Source organism: Panicum virgatum, chromosome 4N, assembly GCF_016808335.1.
Source record: "Panicum virgatum strain AP13 chromosome 4N, P.virgatum_v5, whole genome shotgun sequence".
Classification (NCBI taxonomy): domain Eukaryota; kingdom Viridiplantae; phylum Streptophyta; class Magnoliopsida; order Poales; family Poaceae; genus Panicum; species Panicum virgatum.
Window position 1 is genome coordinate 49,843,343 of NC_053148.1, and position 17,495 is coordinate 49,860,837.

General features: G+C 52.1%; 2 protein-coding genes, 1 long non-coding RNA gene and 1 pseudogene across 6 annotated transcripts; all 4 read left to right on the plus strand.

The window, feature by feature from the left end:
- LOC120671502 lies at positions 1-1,185 on the plus strand. The gene has a single exon (XM_039951858.1). It carries the CDS (start codon positions 40-42, stop codon positions 922-924), a length of 885 nt encoding a protein of 294 aa, XP_039807792.1. The 5' UTR covers positions 1-39; the 3' UTR covers positions 925-1,185.
- A 2,406-nt stretch (positions 1,186-3,591) lies between these two features.
- On the plus strand, positions 3,592-6,765 carry LOC120668874. Of its 4 annotated transcripts, none has more exons than XM_039948671.1 (4): positions 3,592-4,618; positions 5,142-5,195; positions 5,296-5,717; positions 6,430-6,747. In XM_039948671.1, the coding sequence occupies exons 1-3, from the start codon at positions 4,016-4,018 to the stop codon at positions 5,299-5,301; spliced, it is 663 nt and encodes a 220-aa protein (XP_039804605.1). In that variant the 5' UTR covers positions 3,592-4,015; the 3' UTR covers positions 5,302-5,717; positions 6,430-6,747. The 4 variants fall into 4 exon arrangements, 1 of the variants encoding a protein (XP_039804605.1); XR_005672610.1 differs by lacking the exon at positions 5,142-5,195 and having other exon boundaries at positions 4,582-4,605; positions 5,296-5,381; positions 5,651-5,717; positions 6,430-6,765; XR_005672611.1 differs by lacking the exon at positions 5,142-5,195 and having other exon boundaries at positions 4,600-4,618; positions 5,296-5,381; positions 5,651-5,717; positions 6,430-6,765.
- Positions 6,766-10,130: 3,365 nt separating this feature from the next.
- On the plus strand, positions 10,131-11,263 carry LOC120669507 (annotated as a pseudogene).
- Positions 11,264-12,358: 1,095 nt separating this feature from the next.
- On the plus strand, positions 12,359-13,945 carry LOC120668877. The gene is made up of 2 exons (XR_005672612.1): positions 12,359-13,021; positions 13,655-13,945. It is a non-coding gene; the product is annotated as an uncharacterized LOC120668877 (long non-coding RNA).
- Positions 13,946-17,495: the final 3,550 nt, after the last annotated feature.

Below are 17,495 nucleotides of genomic sequence, written 5' to 3' on the forward strand. Positions count from 1 at the left end.
CCGACGATCACACACTAAGTCTGAACTACTCAGAGATCGATGGCGCCGATGACCGTGCGGTCCGTGCCGCTGAGCCCCGGCAGGCCGGCGGCGAGGTCGCTAATGGCCGGCGGGCACGTGCGGTCGGCGAGCGTGCCGTGCTACACGCACCCGCTGCTGATGGACGTCGACGACCAGCTCCTGGCGCTGCGCTCCTGGACGTCCAACCCGGGCCAGAACCCGCTGTCGCTGGCCCACGTCCGGGCGCTCCTCTGCGTGCTCGACGAGCTGCTGCACCTCCCGCTGGCGCAGGGCGCGCTCGTTCGCGGCGCCGCCGCCTGCGCGGACAGCCTGCTCGACGGCTTCCTCGTCCTGGCCGACGCCTTCGGCACCTTCCTCGCGGCGCTGCTCGCGCTCCGGCAGCACGCCGCCGAGCTCCGCGCCGCCGTGCGCAGGCGCGACGCCGCCAAGCTCGCCTCCGCGGCGCGCGCGCAGAGGCAGGTCGGGAAGGAGCTCGAGCAGCTCGCCGCCGCCGTGGCGCGCGAGGCCGCGAGGTGCGCGCGGGCCAGCCTGCTGGCGTCGACGGCGTACGGCGCGCCCGCCGAGCTCGAGATCGCGCGGACCGTGGCCGAGGCCGTCAACGACACCGCGGTGGCGTCGGCGTCCGTGTTCTCGGAGGTCGGCGCCGTCGCCGACGCCGCGGCGGCCCTGGCGTCGCCGGCCTCCAGCTCTTCGCCCAAGAAGAGGCTGCCGCCGCTGGTGAACGCATCGTCCAGGAGCAAGCAGAGGTCTGGCAGCGAGGAGCAGAGGGAAGCGGCGGCCCTTGGGAAGCTGCAGGAGCTGGAGCAGTGCGTCGGGGAGCTGGAGAGCGAGAGCGAGAAGGTGTTTAGGAGCCTAGTGCAGACCAGGGTCTCGTTGCTCAACATTCACACGCCAACGTTTTAATTAGATCGAGCGAGCTTTCATTGGTGAAAGTTGATGCACATACGTGAACAGAATCAAACAATAAAGTTGCAGAATCAAGAGATTAACACAGTTACATAGCTGAGATGTGTGTAGGCTGGCTGCAGTAAGACAACTATCTTTTTTGCGGCCTAGGTCTTTAATTTGTTCCAGTTCCAGATAGTTGCTGTTTGCATCCGAGTTCATTCTGAATATTTCTGAACCTGCACTTTGCAGCCCTTTTATATCCAAAATTCGACACTACACGTCAAAATCGCCCAACAGAAAAGTTGTAGATTTGATATTTCTTTAAAACTTTTTTTACACTTTCTCTGATCCTACCTCTAACCCACAAATTTTAGCGTTGATCATGGTTGTCTCAATGATATTCAAACAAAAATTTCAGAGCTGTAACATTTCAACTTTACACCCGAGTTTTGATCCTCCCTTTTCTCCCAATTTTGAATGTAAAATCCAAAATACCCCAAAATAACAATTGTATAAAAGCATCACTATACAACTTTCATGTTGTGAGCCTCTCCAAATTTGGCCTCTAAATTACTCGAGGTTTGCTCTGAACCTCGCTGTGTACTTCGGCTACAGTCTGAACTTTTCTGAACCCGAGCATTGCAGACCAATTATCCCCAAAATTAAATAATAAACATTGAAATCTATCAAAAGAGAAATTGTGGCCCCAACATTCCTCTACAGTTTTTTTTCGGGCACAACTTCGAATGCCATCTCTAACTTGACTAAATATTGGTCTGGACATTGCTGTGTATATCATTTTCAGACTAAACCTCTCTGAACCTGATCCTTGCAGCTCAGTTACCTCCAAAATTTATCACTGAACATTGAAATCCGTAAACACAAAACTGTAGAGGATACTTTCCTCTACATTTTTTATTACATGCACTTTGTTTTATTCGGTCTCTAACTCATTCAAAATCGGCTCTGAACATGTCGGGTTAAACTGAAATTTAGAGTTTCAGATACTTCTCAACACTGCTAGTCTAAATCCAAATCTTCTCCTTTATGATTGAAACATCAATTTCGTCCAAAACCAAAGTTATAGAAAAACCACTTATATACAATATTCATCATAGGCAGATCTTTTTGATTTTGCTTCTACCCCTTCAAAAATAACTCTGAACCGGTCAGCTCAGCTGAAATTCATATTTCAGTGCCTCTTTTCCAACTAGCTAACTTTGGAATTCAAAATAAGTTACTTGGCAACTGTTTTCAGTATGAAAAATGATACTTCTTTATCCCCTATCCGTTTGGGTACCTGTCATCCAACACTCACACGTAAATTCTCCTTTATAAGCCTCTGAATATTACTGTTTATCCAAATTAAGATATTGTCAGACTTTTAGTTTACCCAGCCATCTATAGGTCTCTTTTTAAATACCTTGCGGACCTTTTCCTGAAAATAGAATGGCAAATTTGTGAAACACAAATATCCAGCTTCACAATGATACTCTTGTTGTCCAACATTGACACATGAAAGCTCACGTTATTTAAGTCCCAAGTCAATACTTCATCACTGTATTCCCTGACTTGCAACATTTTCTAAGCATGTGATTTAAACAGCTTTTCTTTGAACTTTAGGGGCTTCAAGTCTATCCGAACATTTTTCAAACTTTTCAAATTTGGATAATGTTTTACCAAATTTAACTCGGTTTGACTTTTCTTCCCTATTTCTCCTTTCCTTTCCTTTTCTTTTCTCCTTTCCTCTTCATCTTCTTAACTCTAGTTACTTAGGTTTAATCCATGCTCTTAATAAGGCAGGCTGCTACAATGATACTACAGAATAGATGATTTTTCGGAATGAAAGCTATATCACGCAAACACATGAACTTGACTATAGTACATATTGTCTAAGCAGGTGAAAAATACCAAAGTGGTTAGATAACTTGCATTTATCCAATGCGGGAAAGTTAGATTTACGTTTCAGGTCAAAAAAACATTCATTCACCCTGTCATTCAAATGCAAGACCCCAGGCCATTACATGACACAAGTTCAAGCAAAATCGTACTCATGAATCATTATTACATTTATGGCCGAGACAGTAAGCACTGCACCACCAAACTAATCTACTACTCTATCAATGTAGACAAACACTTTACTCTAACTCTAATTGACTACCAGTGTTACCCATGTGGTAGGCCGCAGCAGGGTACCTATTGGCGGCGGGTGGTGGCTCCTTCAAGAACCGAAATAGATATGTTATCGCATCGAACAGAAGCACTTGAAGGCCCAATGGCCCAGACTCTAGCCAGTGTAGTGCTCCATGAAGGAACACTGGTGGTAGCTGGCACCGTGTCATACCATTCTCTAGGATCTGCAAGACCTCCTCCGATGTAGCTGGACGACTGATGCAGGTGTCCATGTCTCGGCCAATAGCACAGTAGCCGTACTGGTATGGCTTGTCGTTGCTCAATCCCAGGATGATGGCGCTGGAGGACGGCGTCGAAGGGCGAGCAGTTGGTGTCTTGGTGATGCCGAGCAGCGCGGGGATGCGGGCGGGGCCGAACGGGGTGAGAGGCATCCCGCCATCGTTGTGGCCGTCGGCGCTCCTCGAGAGCATCCAGAGCAGCAGAGCCGAGCGGGCGTCGGCTCGCAAGGGGTCGGAGATATCGCCGACCAGCACGGCGGGGGCGTCGGCGCGGAGAGCAGAGTCCGAGACGATCCCCAAGAGGAGGGTGCTGGCGTCGCCGTCGTTCCCGGTGCCGCGGTCTCTCCCGTCTCCGAGGAAAAAGGCTCGGGTGCCGCCGGGGCGCACGCCAGAGTCGGAGTCCGAGACGCTCCCCAGGAGGAGGAGAGCGCCGTCTCCGTGGTAGAACTGGACGACCGCGTCGAGGTTGTCCACGTCGAGGTCCAAGAGCCCGCCGCGCGCCCTCTTGGAAGACGACGAGTGGCAGAGGCCTGGGCTGGTGGCGTTGCCGAAGCGCGACGACGAAGTACGGGGAGGTAATCAATCGGCGCCATTCTTGGCACACGCGGCGCCAGTTCAGGCAATCCGCGGGCCTTGAGCGGAGAAGGATCTCATGGAACGCGTCCGCCGAGAGCGCTTGCCCTCCAGCGTCCGCCATGGGCGCCGCCTCGGAGAAGCTTAGCTTCGAGAAGGGGAGGCCGCCGGGAGGGGGGAATCGGAGGAATCGGGCGACCGTTGTTGAGAGAGAATCCCGAGGGGATTTTGTTGGATTCTGGAAGGGGAAAGGCGGCGGCCACCGGTTCGGTTCGGTTCGGTTCGGTGGGCTGTTCGGCTTACGGTTGGGCCAGGCCTGTTGGGCCTCGGATTGTGGGCCCCACACAATCTCCTTCCTCCTCTTGGTCGCACCGGCCGCCGCTCCATCTCTTCACCGCCGGTCGCGCGTGCGCCGGCCGGAGTGCGTGCTAGGGGAGGAGGGAGCGGCGGCCGGGGTGGTGGTCGGTGGCGGGGGCAGGGGCGAGGAGAGGGGCGGAGCCGGCGAGGTCGAAGGCGGGCAGGCAATGCGGCTGACGCAGACCGGGGATGGCGGCGGCGCAGGAGGCCTTAGACCGCTCGGGTGCGTCGGGAGGCAGGAGAGCACACGGACATATGCCAGGGTTGCGCGACCATTATTCTCATCCTCGGCGAGCACCTCCATCTACTGGTGCCCCCTGCCGCGCTCCCCACCGCGCCATACATGTGTTGATTGGTATTCTTTCTTGGTAATACCAGCACATACATGTGTTTTTTTTCCCTTGGAGAATTTGTACATCTGGTCGGTACATGCATAAAATTGTTGGAAAAATTTCATAGATCTGAACATGCAGATGTACTATCTTGTTGCATCCATGTTTTTGTGTGCCCAGGCATTCATTTTTTCTTTACTTTAGTAAGATAGATTGCCTAAAGTGTAGCTCTGTAACTTCGCAAGTGTGCTTGTGATTGACTCTACTGACACAAGATTAGTTGTGTATTTAACTGCTTTGTAGTAGTGCTTGTGTACTGCCTTAGCTTAGTTATGTTACTGGCTCTATGATTTGTGCTATTGCTTTCATACTGAGATCGAAAGCATTTGATAGGAAATCTGAAAATATGAAGAATCATCATTTTCTGACGTTTAATCTACCATTTTTTCCCCATCTCCTCTCCTAGAAACACTGCATTTTCTGTAGCTAATTGCCAATTGGTACTGATGTGGCTTAATTTTCAGTAGCTCCTTATTATATATTATCGTTTCTTTCCTAGATCTGGCTGGCCGCTGCGAAGCTGTTGTCTAGCCAACACATGGGATGTGATCTGGTAGTATTATGCATATATAGTAGTAACTTCTGTATATTGGTTTTTATTTCACCGCAGCAAAGTTATTGAACTGATATTCCTTCCCCTGTGCCAATTTCAGTTGTGATGGCGTGAAAAGAAATGGAGCAGCTGCTGGGCAAAGATGGGGAATCTGATTCAGAAAGAGCCTATAGTTCATTTTTGAAGGTATGCAGGTCCTTTTATTTGTATTTTTGTTCAATGTTCAAGCGAGAATTCCCAGGATTTAGCACAAAACTATAGTTTCTGTGCTTTACTTCTCACATTGTTTCGCTGGGCTTGGAGTATGTAAAACTTTTAATATGCATCTCGTCCCCAACATCCAAAGGTAATGGAATCCATGCAATGCATCTATTCTTTGTTCCTAGTATACAGATTGTTCGATGGTCTTGATCTACTTCTGTTATGGTGCTAAGACTTTGCTTACTCCCATGTAGTCTATAGTCCCCTCCAGCCCCCAACCCATGAAGGCCATTGCTGGATCTACATGTCGCCATACAAAAGGTTCTGGACTTGCAATCCTTGATGTCGATTTTGCAATCCCTACGGCACTGTATATATTTTGTCCTCAATATTGAGCAAATCTGAAGTAAACAAATTTTGGGATGAGATGTGTACTGCGCTTAAAACATTGTTGCAATAGTCGTTGTTTGTTATTGTTTTTTTTCTATCAGTTTTGATATGAATCGGCATGCATTTTTACCTTGATTAAGGTGACATGACTTAATTTATTTGTTCTCTGGTAGGACAATTAATATAACACATGAAGTTGGTAGGCTTTTTAAAACAAATCAGATTTATGAAATAAAGAAAACATTATCGGTTCTAGTTGTGTATGGCTGAGCATCGCTACAGCTAATGGTCAATTGTTTGTGTGGGTCAGGTTAAATTGCTCATTTGCAGTCAATCAGTTGATTAACAATTAAGGACTCTACAGGTGGAGGCTTGAATTGGCCTAGCTGGAATTATGGTCATCGGCCTATCTCTGAATTTGTCCTGATAGAACTGCAAAGTTTGTGCAGTACTCTGTATTTTGTTTCCTCCATGTCTAGACTCTAATGTTCATCTTTATCTAACCAGCAGTTTTGATTTATTATTTAATATGTAAACTGTTGTGCAAGCTTGGCCTTTTTTTAAAACTATGTTACAAGCAGCATGCATGGGATAACTTAATAGATTTATATTCGAATTCTAACACTTTAATTCTTTGATGCAGATGGTGAGTAGCATTTGTCACAGCCGCAGTGTCACTCGAAAAGGAGCACTTCTCGAACAAACTCGTCGTGGGGCGAGTTACATGTACACTTCTCAACTTGGGGTCATTATCAATAGAGAATGTAGTACTCTATGAGGCAAAGACATTTCTTTATCTAGTTGATTGATGTATCTGGTTGATCTAGCTTTGTAATCTGGTTGAACCTCTATGCTAGAGATGTGGACTAGAAATACTATGTTCGAGCCTAAATGATTGTTTGAAATTTTATTACTGCAAAATGCTATATTATTAGTACCCAAATGCATGGGATTCTATTTCTGTTGGGTCTGTTCATAATTTTTCTGTCAAAACTAAACCGTCAAGATATTAGCACCTGAAATGCCTGTGATTATAGTTTTGTCGATCAGTTCATTACTTGCCTGTGGGGGAACAGACAGAGAAATGGAATTTTTCTGTCAGGACTCGGGAGGACCAACAGAGAAATGGTTCTTGATGGGTCCTATGATTATAGTTCTGTCTGTCAGTTCTTTACTTTCCTGTCGGGGAACAGACAGAGAAATGGAATTTTGGAAATGATCCTCCATGGGTTTTTAACCTGATGGTCTGATGGATCCAAAATTTCCTGTCAGAGAAAATATTTCTGTCCATGCAATTTATTTATTTTTATCCCTGTCGAAATTTGCCTATTGGTTGGCTCATAGAAATTTATTTTCTGACGGTAAATTTCTATTTCTCCGATGGAATTTGGCACACAAGGAAAGGAACTCTCGGTTTCCATTAGTAATAACTAGTCCCTTGATGATGCGGATAAATCTTTTGACTTGGTAATACCTTTCCGATTGTATTGTCTGGCCTTAGAAATCCAACAAAATCCTAAACTGAGTCGGAGAACGTCTTGTGTCCATACGAGATCGATCGAGTCCCGCCTTGCCCTAGCTAGTGCCCTGTCGGCCTCCGATTATATATATTGATCCCGGCGACGTCACGATAATAGTAGGATCAAGTAGATAGATTAATCAAGAGTAAAATGTACTGGGGTCCTTAAACTAGTTGACCTGTTCTATTTAGGTCCATGAACTTCGAAAATATATTTTTAGGTCCACGTTCTATTTAAGTGTGTCACTTGAGGTCAAAAATGCCTCTGACCAGCGTTGACTGCCTACATGGACCACCACGTCGGATCCAATGTGGCCACAAGTCGCCACGCGTGCCTCGCCGCCCTGCTGAGTTGCTCGTTGCCGTGCCGGTGACCTGCCCAGCTCCCCTTCGGCGAACCCCAGCTCCCCCCCTCCTCTCCTCTCTCCCTACGCGACATGCGGCGTGCGCCGGTCCGGTGCCGGCCCGCCTGGCCGCCGCCTAGTTTCGCCATTCATCGATTCCTCGCACCCACGGCTCCTCCTCCCTCCCCTCTACCTATTTGAGCCCTCACCCGGCCCTTGGCCTCGTCGTGCAGAGTTTCCGGCGTTGAAGCTCCGCCGGCCGCCACCGTCCTCCGTCGGGCCGCCTCCTCGCTGCCGCTACCCGTCCTGCGCCTGGCCGGGGTGGCTCGCCGCACCCCCACACGGGCCATGTGCGCGCCATCCCTACCCCCGCTCGCCTCTCTTGCCGCCTCGCCGCTCGCTTGCGGCAGTCAAGGCGCCAGCAGCGGCGCACGGCCCCGCAGGCGGCGTGGTGAGGGCAGCAGCACCTCCAGGTGGCGCGGACAGGGCTCCTCCCAGGGACGACGGCGGCAGGTCCTGCTCCTCCCCCTTCTATTGCAGGGGCGCGGCGGCCGGGGTCCTTAAATTCTCGGTCGCGGCATTGACGGCGGTGTGAAGACGGCGTGCAGGCTGGACGGCGGCCGTGCGCAGGCGAGTTAGGGGTGGCAGCACGGGCGAGACCGCGGCCGAGCAGCCGACGACCGCGCGGACGGCCACCAGGGCGCACACGGGGGCACCAGGACCGGCGGCCAAGCGACTGCGCGGCGGCGGCGGCCCAGTGGTGTGCGCGCAGGGCCCGCGCAGGCAAGGCAGGGGCGACACGAGCCCCGGCCGGGCGGGTGAGGAACAGCGGCCTGACGGTGGTTGCGCCGGCGGGCAACGACGTGCGGCCGAGCGGCCAGCGGCGGCCGGCTAGCGCCCCACGGCCGGCGACGCGCAGGGGCCCACACGGGGTGGCCTCGCGCGTGACCTGCAGGGGCTGGCGGCGCTGCAGGCTCCGCCCTGAGCCGGCGGCGCTGCAGGCAAGGGGGAGCTGGCGGCTGCTGCAGAGAAGGAGGTGCAGGGGGTGGAGGCACGCATGGCGGCCAATGGCTACGTTGGATCGGATGTGGCGGTCCACGTAGTCAGTCAACGCTGGTCAGAGGCTGTCGGTACCCCAGGATTGGGGTACCCCCCTCTTGCTGCGTCTAGGCAAGAGCCTTATAGTTATCCTTAACTATGTCCAGCAGCCGGACCTCTGCGGTCCGGAGCTCTGCTCACCCAACAGCGGTCCCGAACCCGTCCCCTGGTTGGGAAAGGTCCGGGAGCACCACGTGTCCCGGGAAAAGCTGGCGGTCAGCCCGAACGGCTGGAAGCTCCGGACCTCCCGAAGAGGACCGGATCCCCAGGGAATCCCGGACCCCCTATGGGGTCCGGGACCCCCTGTATAGTAACCGGACCCCTCTCCAAGGAAAGGAATCGTCACCCCGCCTCGGGGTGGTCCGAGGCCACCACGTGTCAACAGGCCTAGACACGTATATAAGGCCGCTTGGTCTCCTTATTAAGGCTCACCTACCGCGGCATTCATTACGACAGGAGGACGTCCGCATTAATGTAGCAGAAGCCGAGGCGATACTTTGACCAGGGGACACTATTGATCGCGTATTACCAAGATAGTGGAGCTGCTGGCGCCGCCCACGCCGCGCCTGTCAGTCTGCCATAACAGATGGATACGACGGCTCGACTTCACCCATTATGACGCCTACATAATAGCCTCCACAGGCCACGCCGCAAGCTACGCTCCTCCAACGGACACCTTGGTGACGGGACAAGAGAAGACCACTGTAGCACTAGCAGGGCGTGGGAGCGTATCGGAGAAAAGATTCGTAACCACTGTACCCATCTAAATACTCTGCGTAGTATGCTGCGCAGTCACGTTGGGCCCACTTGTCGGGGCCCCAACGTCCTATGTATCCGCCCCCTTGGTCTATAAAAGGGGGCGCCCGCTAGAAGGAAAACTCAGGCTGGTTGAGAGCCAAGGCCCGGCAGAGGATAGACTCATACACAACAAAGATCAAAACTTCTCCCAGTGGACGTAGGGTATTACGCTCCGGCGGCCCGAACCACTCTAGATCGTGTGTTCTTGTGTGCTTATCTCAGAGCTAGATCAGCCCAATCGTCTAGTACCTTCCCGAGCACTCCCTCTCTGGGAATAGGCGAGTGCGTTCCGCCACCCGGCTGTGGGTACCCTAGAAATCCCACGACAGAGGCGTTTTGGACCTCAAGTGACATACTTAATAGATCGTGGACCTAAAAATGCATTTTCGAAGTTCATGGACATAAACAGAACATGTCGACTAGTTTAAAGACCCGGTGTATTTTACTCATTAATTAATTAGGGCGGCCATGGCTGGCATGATCCTTGACGACCTCATCCACGACATCCTTGTCCGCCTGCCAGCCGCCGCTGTCCTCCGCTTCCGCGCGGTGTGCAAACAATGGCGCGCCCTCGTCGACGACCATCGCTTCCCTATCGCCCACCACCGACACCGTCCGCCCATGCCACTCCCAGTCCTTTGCCTCCGCCGCGATGATCCCCCGGACTACCCGACCACGCCGCGCCACTTTCCGCGTCCGCCTCGAAGCCATCGACCTCCGCGCCGGCGGCGCCACGCAGCCGGTCATCCGCTTCACCGCGCCGGCCCACCGGGACCGCAGGACTATGATCCGGAAGGGCCTCTCGTTCTGGAAGGAACCTGGGCCCCTCATCAGGGATCAAGGCGACTTCCAGGTCCACGGCTCCTCCGACGGCGTCCTCCTCGTCTCCTACACATCGGGCCTCTACCTCTGCAACCCTGCCAGGCGGCGATGGACCAAAGTGCCGACGGCGATCGCCTTGGACGGGATCGTTGGGTTCTACGCGCACCGCCCGTCCGGCGACTTCCGTGCGCTCCACCTCCACCGCCGCATTGACATCGTCTACGATTACCGGATCCTGACCCTGGGCCCCACGAATATTTTTTCCACAAGGATTATCGCCGGCCCCCACTCCTCCGAAGATGCCGCCGCCTGCATTCGGATACGCCCCGCCTCCGTATCTCCGCCCGCCCTCGTCGCCGGCAACCTCCACTGGCTGCCGGAGCCGGACCCAAACAGCAGCAGCGACCTCCTGGTGTTCGACCCGGTGGCCGAAACGTTCCGGCGGATGCGACCTCCTCCTGCAGTGGAGGCCCAGGCCCAGGCGCTGCTGGAGCTCGACGGCAGGCTCACCATGACCCTCACTCGCGGGGACCTTGCCACGGCGGAGCTGTGGGTGCTGCAAGACGTACTACCAGCGACAGGATAGCTGGGCCTGCGAGCTCAAGATTCCTCTGCCCCCGGCGGCCGACATCGTCGCCGTGGCCGTCGTGTCGCCGGGGGGAGACGTGATGGTCCACTGCACAAACTGCCTGCTGCACTGCGACGCCAAGGGGAGAGTGCGGACGCGTCACCAGCCGGAGCACCATCGGATCATCGCCGTGCCGCGTATGTTCAGAGAGAGCCTCCTTCCGCATAGCAGCGTCAATGGTCGACAGATCACAACTGGGTACGAGGGCATTCAGTTTCCTCCCTTCTTCATACACTGCAACTGCCATCTTCATTCAGGATTATTATGATCAACACTCGAATCGCTGGCGTCTAGCTAGCATAGGAATGCAATATGAAAGATCCATCACCATTTTCAGCTGGCGCATTTGGTTTTGCATCTATCGGGCCGATCGAGTTTGATTTCGGTTAGTTCCGCTGCATGCATGCTCGCAAGCATTCACACAGTGTAAAATAAACGTGCAAGTTTTCATTACAGATGCAACGGTTGCTCGACATATAGAAATGCATGATCAAATAGCAAAATCTCCATCCAGCAAGCAAAGCACCATATCTCTTTTTCTTTATTTTTATCTCTGAAAAAAGTATTACACCACGCAGGCCAAGAGGCATGTGATTTTTCCTGGGGCATGGGAACAGTTGGAATATGCAATACTTGCAGCCAAATAAATTATTTACTTCAAGTTGAGTGAACACATTCGTTTAGAATAAAATAGCTGGCCAAGCTTCATTATTTCAGTAATCTCATTACTATGTGTTGGCGCCGATCTAGGACCAACACAAGAGCGCGCACAATCGCGCGGTGCAGCACCTCCTGCATGAGGTGGTCTGGTCAGACCGGTCACTGCGGTGAAGCGGCCAAGTCCAACGAACGCTCGCCCATGAGGGACCCCGTCAGGGCAAGCGCACGTAGGGTTGTTCTAGGATCAACAGGCTACCTATAACGTATTTAGACGTCACGGAGACGAAGGAAGAACAACAGATAGGAGGTTGGAAGGCTAAGGTTTAGAGATAAAAGTAAATGCAATAAAAAGATAAAGAAAATGTAATGTATTACTGTGTTTTGATCGATTGAATACCCTCAATCGGCCGTGACCCTTTATATTTATATGGTAGAGTGGATTTATTCCGTAAGAAATCCTATTACAAGATCTGAATATATAAAAAATTTTAATTGTACTCGGATTTTGCTTGGACCGGTCAGACCGGTTGGACCCACCGGTCAGATCGGTCGGCTCTTGCCAGACCAACTACAACGCCCAGACCGTTGTTCAAACTGGTTAGACCGGTTGCTGCCAATTTTAATCGTCAACACCGTGGAATTTGTCCTCTCAAATTCAAGCATTCGACACCGGTTACTGCAAACTACTAGTATTGTTTTTTGTTTTTGAAACTACTACTAGTATTCTTTAATGATTGGCAATGTTCTTATATTGACAAAAAAGACGTCTTGCCACCATGGAGTAGTATAGACATCAAATAGTGCTGGGCTGAAACTTCCTCGCTCTTTAGCTCGGCCCAAACGTCATTTACTCTTTATTTTCCCCATCTTTTTCCACACGGGCCAAAACTAAAAATCCCCCTCCACTGCCACATCCCCGCTTGTCTCCGGCCATGTCTTGTCTCCGGCCATGTCTACCGTCTACCTCCTCCTCCGCGGCCGCCGCTCCTCTCGAATCCCTTGCGGAGCTGCGCCTCACCCTTCTCCCCCGCGTCATCCGCTGCGACCTCCGCATCTTCCACTGCGAGAACCCACTCCGACCGAATGGATCTACTGGAAGGTGTCGCCGTGTCGGTGACAGAGCCGGATGCCGCTGGCCGTGACCGTGATCTCCAGCTCCTGCTCCTCAGTCCTCATCAAGATGAAGGTGTTGTTTACCTGATGACCAGGAAGAAATACAAGCAACCCAAGGCACGGGTTCTCGCTCTTCACACGAGGAACAAGACACTGCTGGGCGCATCTGAAAAGCCAACCCTGTCCACCTGCCATGTAATGCTCTACTTAGTGCCATTGCCAACTATATGAATCCAGAGACGGACACAAGTAGGTAAATTCTGAATCAACTGAAGAGGATGTGGATCTACTATTAATTAGTTATCCATGACACTTGCTCTGATTTCACATGGTGGGTTGATGGTCCTGTTGTTGATGGCAACATTCGCTGCTTCATGTGTAGCTTCCCACACAAAAAATAGCAGTCAGAGGGCAGTTATCCATGACTGTTGGAAGATTAATTTTTTTATTATTAGAAAAGGAAAGTAACGGCATTAGTATCATTATTGCTTTCATATTGAACTTGCGAGCCTTGGATCATCATTCTAGCTTTTGTCGATCAGCTGCATTCTTCACCTTGTACTGGTGGGTCCTTTTATCATCCTCATCTCTGTTAGGGTCCATTATAATTGCTTTGTTTTTACCCAGTCAACTGTTTCATTTGCTGATGTCTACACTGCTTCAAGTGTAGCTTTCCAACACATGGATATGACTAGTTATCAGGCACTACATCGTTTTTAATTTGTTGCAGATAATATAACTGGTTGCATAATTAATTTGGGATGATATACCCTTGGATCCTAAGTTGGGTTAATGTAGGAAGAGTGTGAAAAATCAAGATAAGAACAAACGTTGCAGCCTGGTCCATTATGTGTTTATTTGCTGTTTTCAATGGATGCTGTTACAGGTGATAAAGAAGGATGCCTAGGATGTTCCTTAAAGCCTGGAAATAAAAATTGATCTCACTTGAGGCTCGTCCGTTGGATGAGCTCCTTCGATGTTTCAAGTCTTCAAAGTGTGGAATTTTCATGGCTGTTATAGGAGGCATACAGAGCATACCCATGGGTGTGCTGACTTGTGAGTTTGTAGTGGAATGCAGGTCATGTCGGGGGTCAAAAATCAACAATGTAACGCGTCCTGAATTTCTGTCATGATGAGATCACATCTAGACTTGTTTGCAAAAGGAAGCTTCCATCTACATGCTACACTGGCACACAGGTCAAGTCAAGGACGCGTTTGCAGTTGATCCATTCAAACATGAAACCAAATTTGAGTAGCATTTCTACGCGAATGCCTGTCCGTCTCGATCCGTCCTCAAATATTTCCACCGACAGATTGTGTCTCGCTGTCTTGCTCGCATGGCGGTTGCCTCCGTGTGGCGGGGAGCATGGATTAAGGCCAGAGTCTTTTCTTCTGCACCGCAGAGAGCAGGCGGCGATGTCGATGGACGAAGGAACGAGTAGCAATCCACATGCTTCTGAGTTTGCACTTCTTGTTGAAACAACAGTCTCGAAGATGCTCCCATTCGTTGATGTCATTATTGCTGCTGCCGCGACTAGAACCAGTGATAGGCCGGAGGCAGCAGCAGCAGCAGCAGCAGCTGAGAAGCTCCAGGTACTGATAGACGTGAGTGACGCTCTTTCTATGGCCTCAGAACGAATCCTCCCATCATTATCCTCTTCCTCACCCTGCATAGAATCTACTGATGGTATGACGGGATTGGGGGAGCACCTGTCAACAGAGCTCGCCAAGCTGGATGAGGCCATATGGGACACAATGGTTGACATCAGGACTGGTACCTTGGCGTGGATGCAAGACAATGGCGGTTCAAGCGACATTCACAGGGTCACGCATTCCATAATAAGCTACACCAAGGTGCTCTGGCCAATTACAGGTAACTGAATCGAATTTTGGATGGCGCATATCTCCGTGGTAAATTTATGCCTGACAATCAAAGTGTGAGCCATCTGACGGTTCTGACCAACCAGACTATGGAGACGGTCCGTTCGACAGAAGATAAGATTGCCAGAAAGTCGCCGTCTTGGTTCCCAGATGAGAGCCTCTGGTTCCTATTCTTGATCAACAATGCTTACTTCATGTTGCAGCCGCTTCAAACGGTTTGGTGTTTGGTGGGCTTCCCCGTGCCTGTCCTCACCCGCAGAATTGACGACTACATAAATGGTTACCTCAGTGTGTCTTAGGTATGCTTGTGTGATCCTGCTACACCGTGTTGCTTCGCTAGAACCGCATCACCGCTGGCAAAATTCGAATAAACATTCCATAAGGCTTGCGCCACGCAAAAGCTCTGGAAGGTGCCAGACCCTGATATGAGGAAACAGATTCGGTGCAACCCCCCCCCCCCCCCCCCCCCCCCCCCCGCCCTAAGCTCTCCTGGCGACTCGGGGGACGACCGCCGCGCCACAGCCCGCCTCCCTCCCAAGCCGCCGCCGGTGAGTGTCCGGGCGGCGGCTGAGCCGAAGCCGGCTCAGCTTGCCCCCTCGCCCCTCCTTTCTTCCTCCATTCGCCCACCTTCCCCGACCTTCAAACCTAGGCGCCGGATCCGGTCTCCTCCTCGCCGGATCCGGGGTCCGCCGGGCCGGATCTGGCCGTCTCGCCTGCCTCCTCAACCTCCGGCCGGCCCTTCCCTCCGTTGGCGCGGTGGCCTTGGGGGCGCAGCCCTTCGGCGCGCTCGGTTGGGCGGTGGCGTTGGAGGCGCCGCCGCCGCTCGCCGGGTGTTGTCCTCGCCGTCCTCTTCTCCGCCTGGTCCTCGGCTGCCGCTTGGCTCGGGCCGGAGGCCGCGTCGCCGTCGCGGCTGGTCCTCCGTGGCCTGCTGCGTCCTGGTGGCCAGCTTGTGCTGCCGGGCGGGCGGTGGGTGCGGCCGTGCGTGCGGTTGATGGCTGGCCTCCGCTTTCCGGTGGCCGTCCGTGGTGGGTCATCCGGCGGTTGTGCGCTGCTGCGGCCTTCTTCGATCTTTGGATCTCGGGGGGATTGGGGTGGAGGTGAAAGCCTGGGCCTGCTTGCGGGTCAATGATGGCGACGCCTGCGGGCGTCGTATACCTTGTTGAAGGCGTCATTTTTGCCCCTCTCCCCCCTCCTCTCCGGTGTGCTTTCCGGGTGAAAACCTCGACCTTGGTCGGACGAAGACGGCGCCGGTGGCGTCGTTGGAAGCTCTGCTGGTGGTGGTTGTCTATTCTCCTCGGAGAATGTCCTCATCTGCGCCTGCCTTCGCTCAACTTGTCTATTTCGCCGGGTTGTTTCGGTCGTCGCCTGGCGGATGCTTTGCCGCCATTGTCGCTTTAGTTTCGAGCGGATGCTTTGCCGCTTTGTTAGGTTGGGTGGATGCTTTGCCACCTTGTTGTGTTGTCGATCCTTGCACCCCTGGTGTTGTAGCATCTTTTAGCATGTTCAGTTATGGTCATGTCTAGGTTTGTGGGTTCGCCTTTGTATCCCCCGTCTTTCTTGCTGTTATTTGTTGTTTGGGTCGTCCGCCACTTTGTGGTGCTTTCCCCTTAATAGCCTCTGCCTATTAAGGTTTGTAATGGTCGTATTGCTTTCTTCTTAATGAAATACGTGCCCAGACACGTTCACGAAAAAAAAAGATTCGGAAAGCCATAGTCGAGAAAGTCATCCCGGTCTTCACACAATTCTTGGAGGATAACAGCATCAGCGCACCTCCAGGAGTCACTCCCAAGAAGCTAGAAGAGATGTCGGATTTTGTTGGGTTCGGGCTCGAGTTTTTCGGGTACAAACTTAGGGTTTAGAGTATTCTGCCCACCCCTATCCAGTACTACTGTTGGGACCCCGGTTCGGCATCTTTGATCCCCAACGACAGGAGAGGACTACAGGAGTGGTCTTGCAAACGCGTCTTCAGCAAGAAGAACCACGCTCGTTGACTGACCATAAGATGCTGCTGTCTGCCACTCGGTGTTCCATCCCCTTCTTGCTTAATTAAATCCCTTATCGAAAAATAAAAAAGAAAAGTCTTGTTCAAATCCGTTTGCATAAAGTAAACTGTCATACTACCATACCTTCATCAACCACGATCGGGAGATTGCTAGCTTGGTTCTCATGAAGCGCTGGAATGGCGGCAGGCCTCGGAGCTACCTCCAGGAAGACGGACAGAGTTCCTACACCATTAGCAGCTGCTCAGGTACGGCCTCGACTGTCTACACATCCACCGGCTCTCACATGTCCTCCATCTCTTTGGTGGCGGCCATGCACTTGGAGTTGGAGGGAGTAACAACGGAGGAGGAGCAGATAAAGCACATCAAAAGCTGGGTCCAGAAATTCTTTGGTTCGCCATCGGCGAATTGCAGCATCAACGGCGGCGACATGAGTGTCCTGGAGAGGTGGTTGACAGAGCTGGGCGTCGGGTGGGTTGTCCACCTCGCTGATGGTGCCCCTGCACCTGCAGAGGTGGATTCGGGTTGGATTGATGACGCACGGAGCTGGATTCGGGCTCTCGCCCAAATCGTGGAAACAATCCGTTTCACAACGACGCTGTTCCCAGATCGCGGCTCCATGCCCAGTATTTGTGAGGAAGGACATGATCAATATCAATTCCAATTGCGGAGGGTGACGAGCAAGCTATTCCGGGGACTGAGGAGCAAGCTATTCCGGAGCAATTGCGAGGAAGAGCCTGTCGCCATCGGGGAGAGTGGGGAACAAGAAGAAGCAGTTCCGGATCAAGTCCAGTTTGCACAATTTTTCCAAGAAACCATGTTGAAAATGCTTGCTTTTGTTGACTC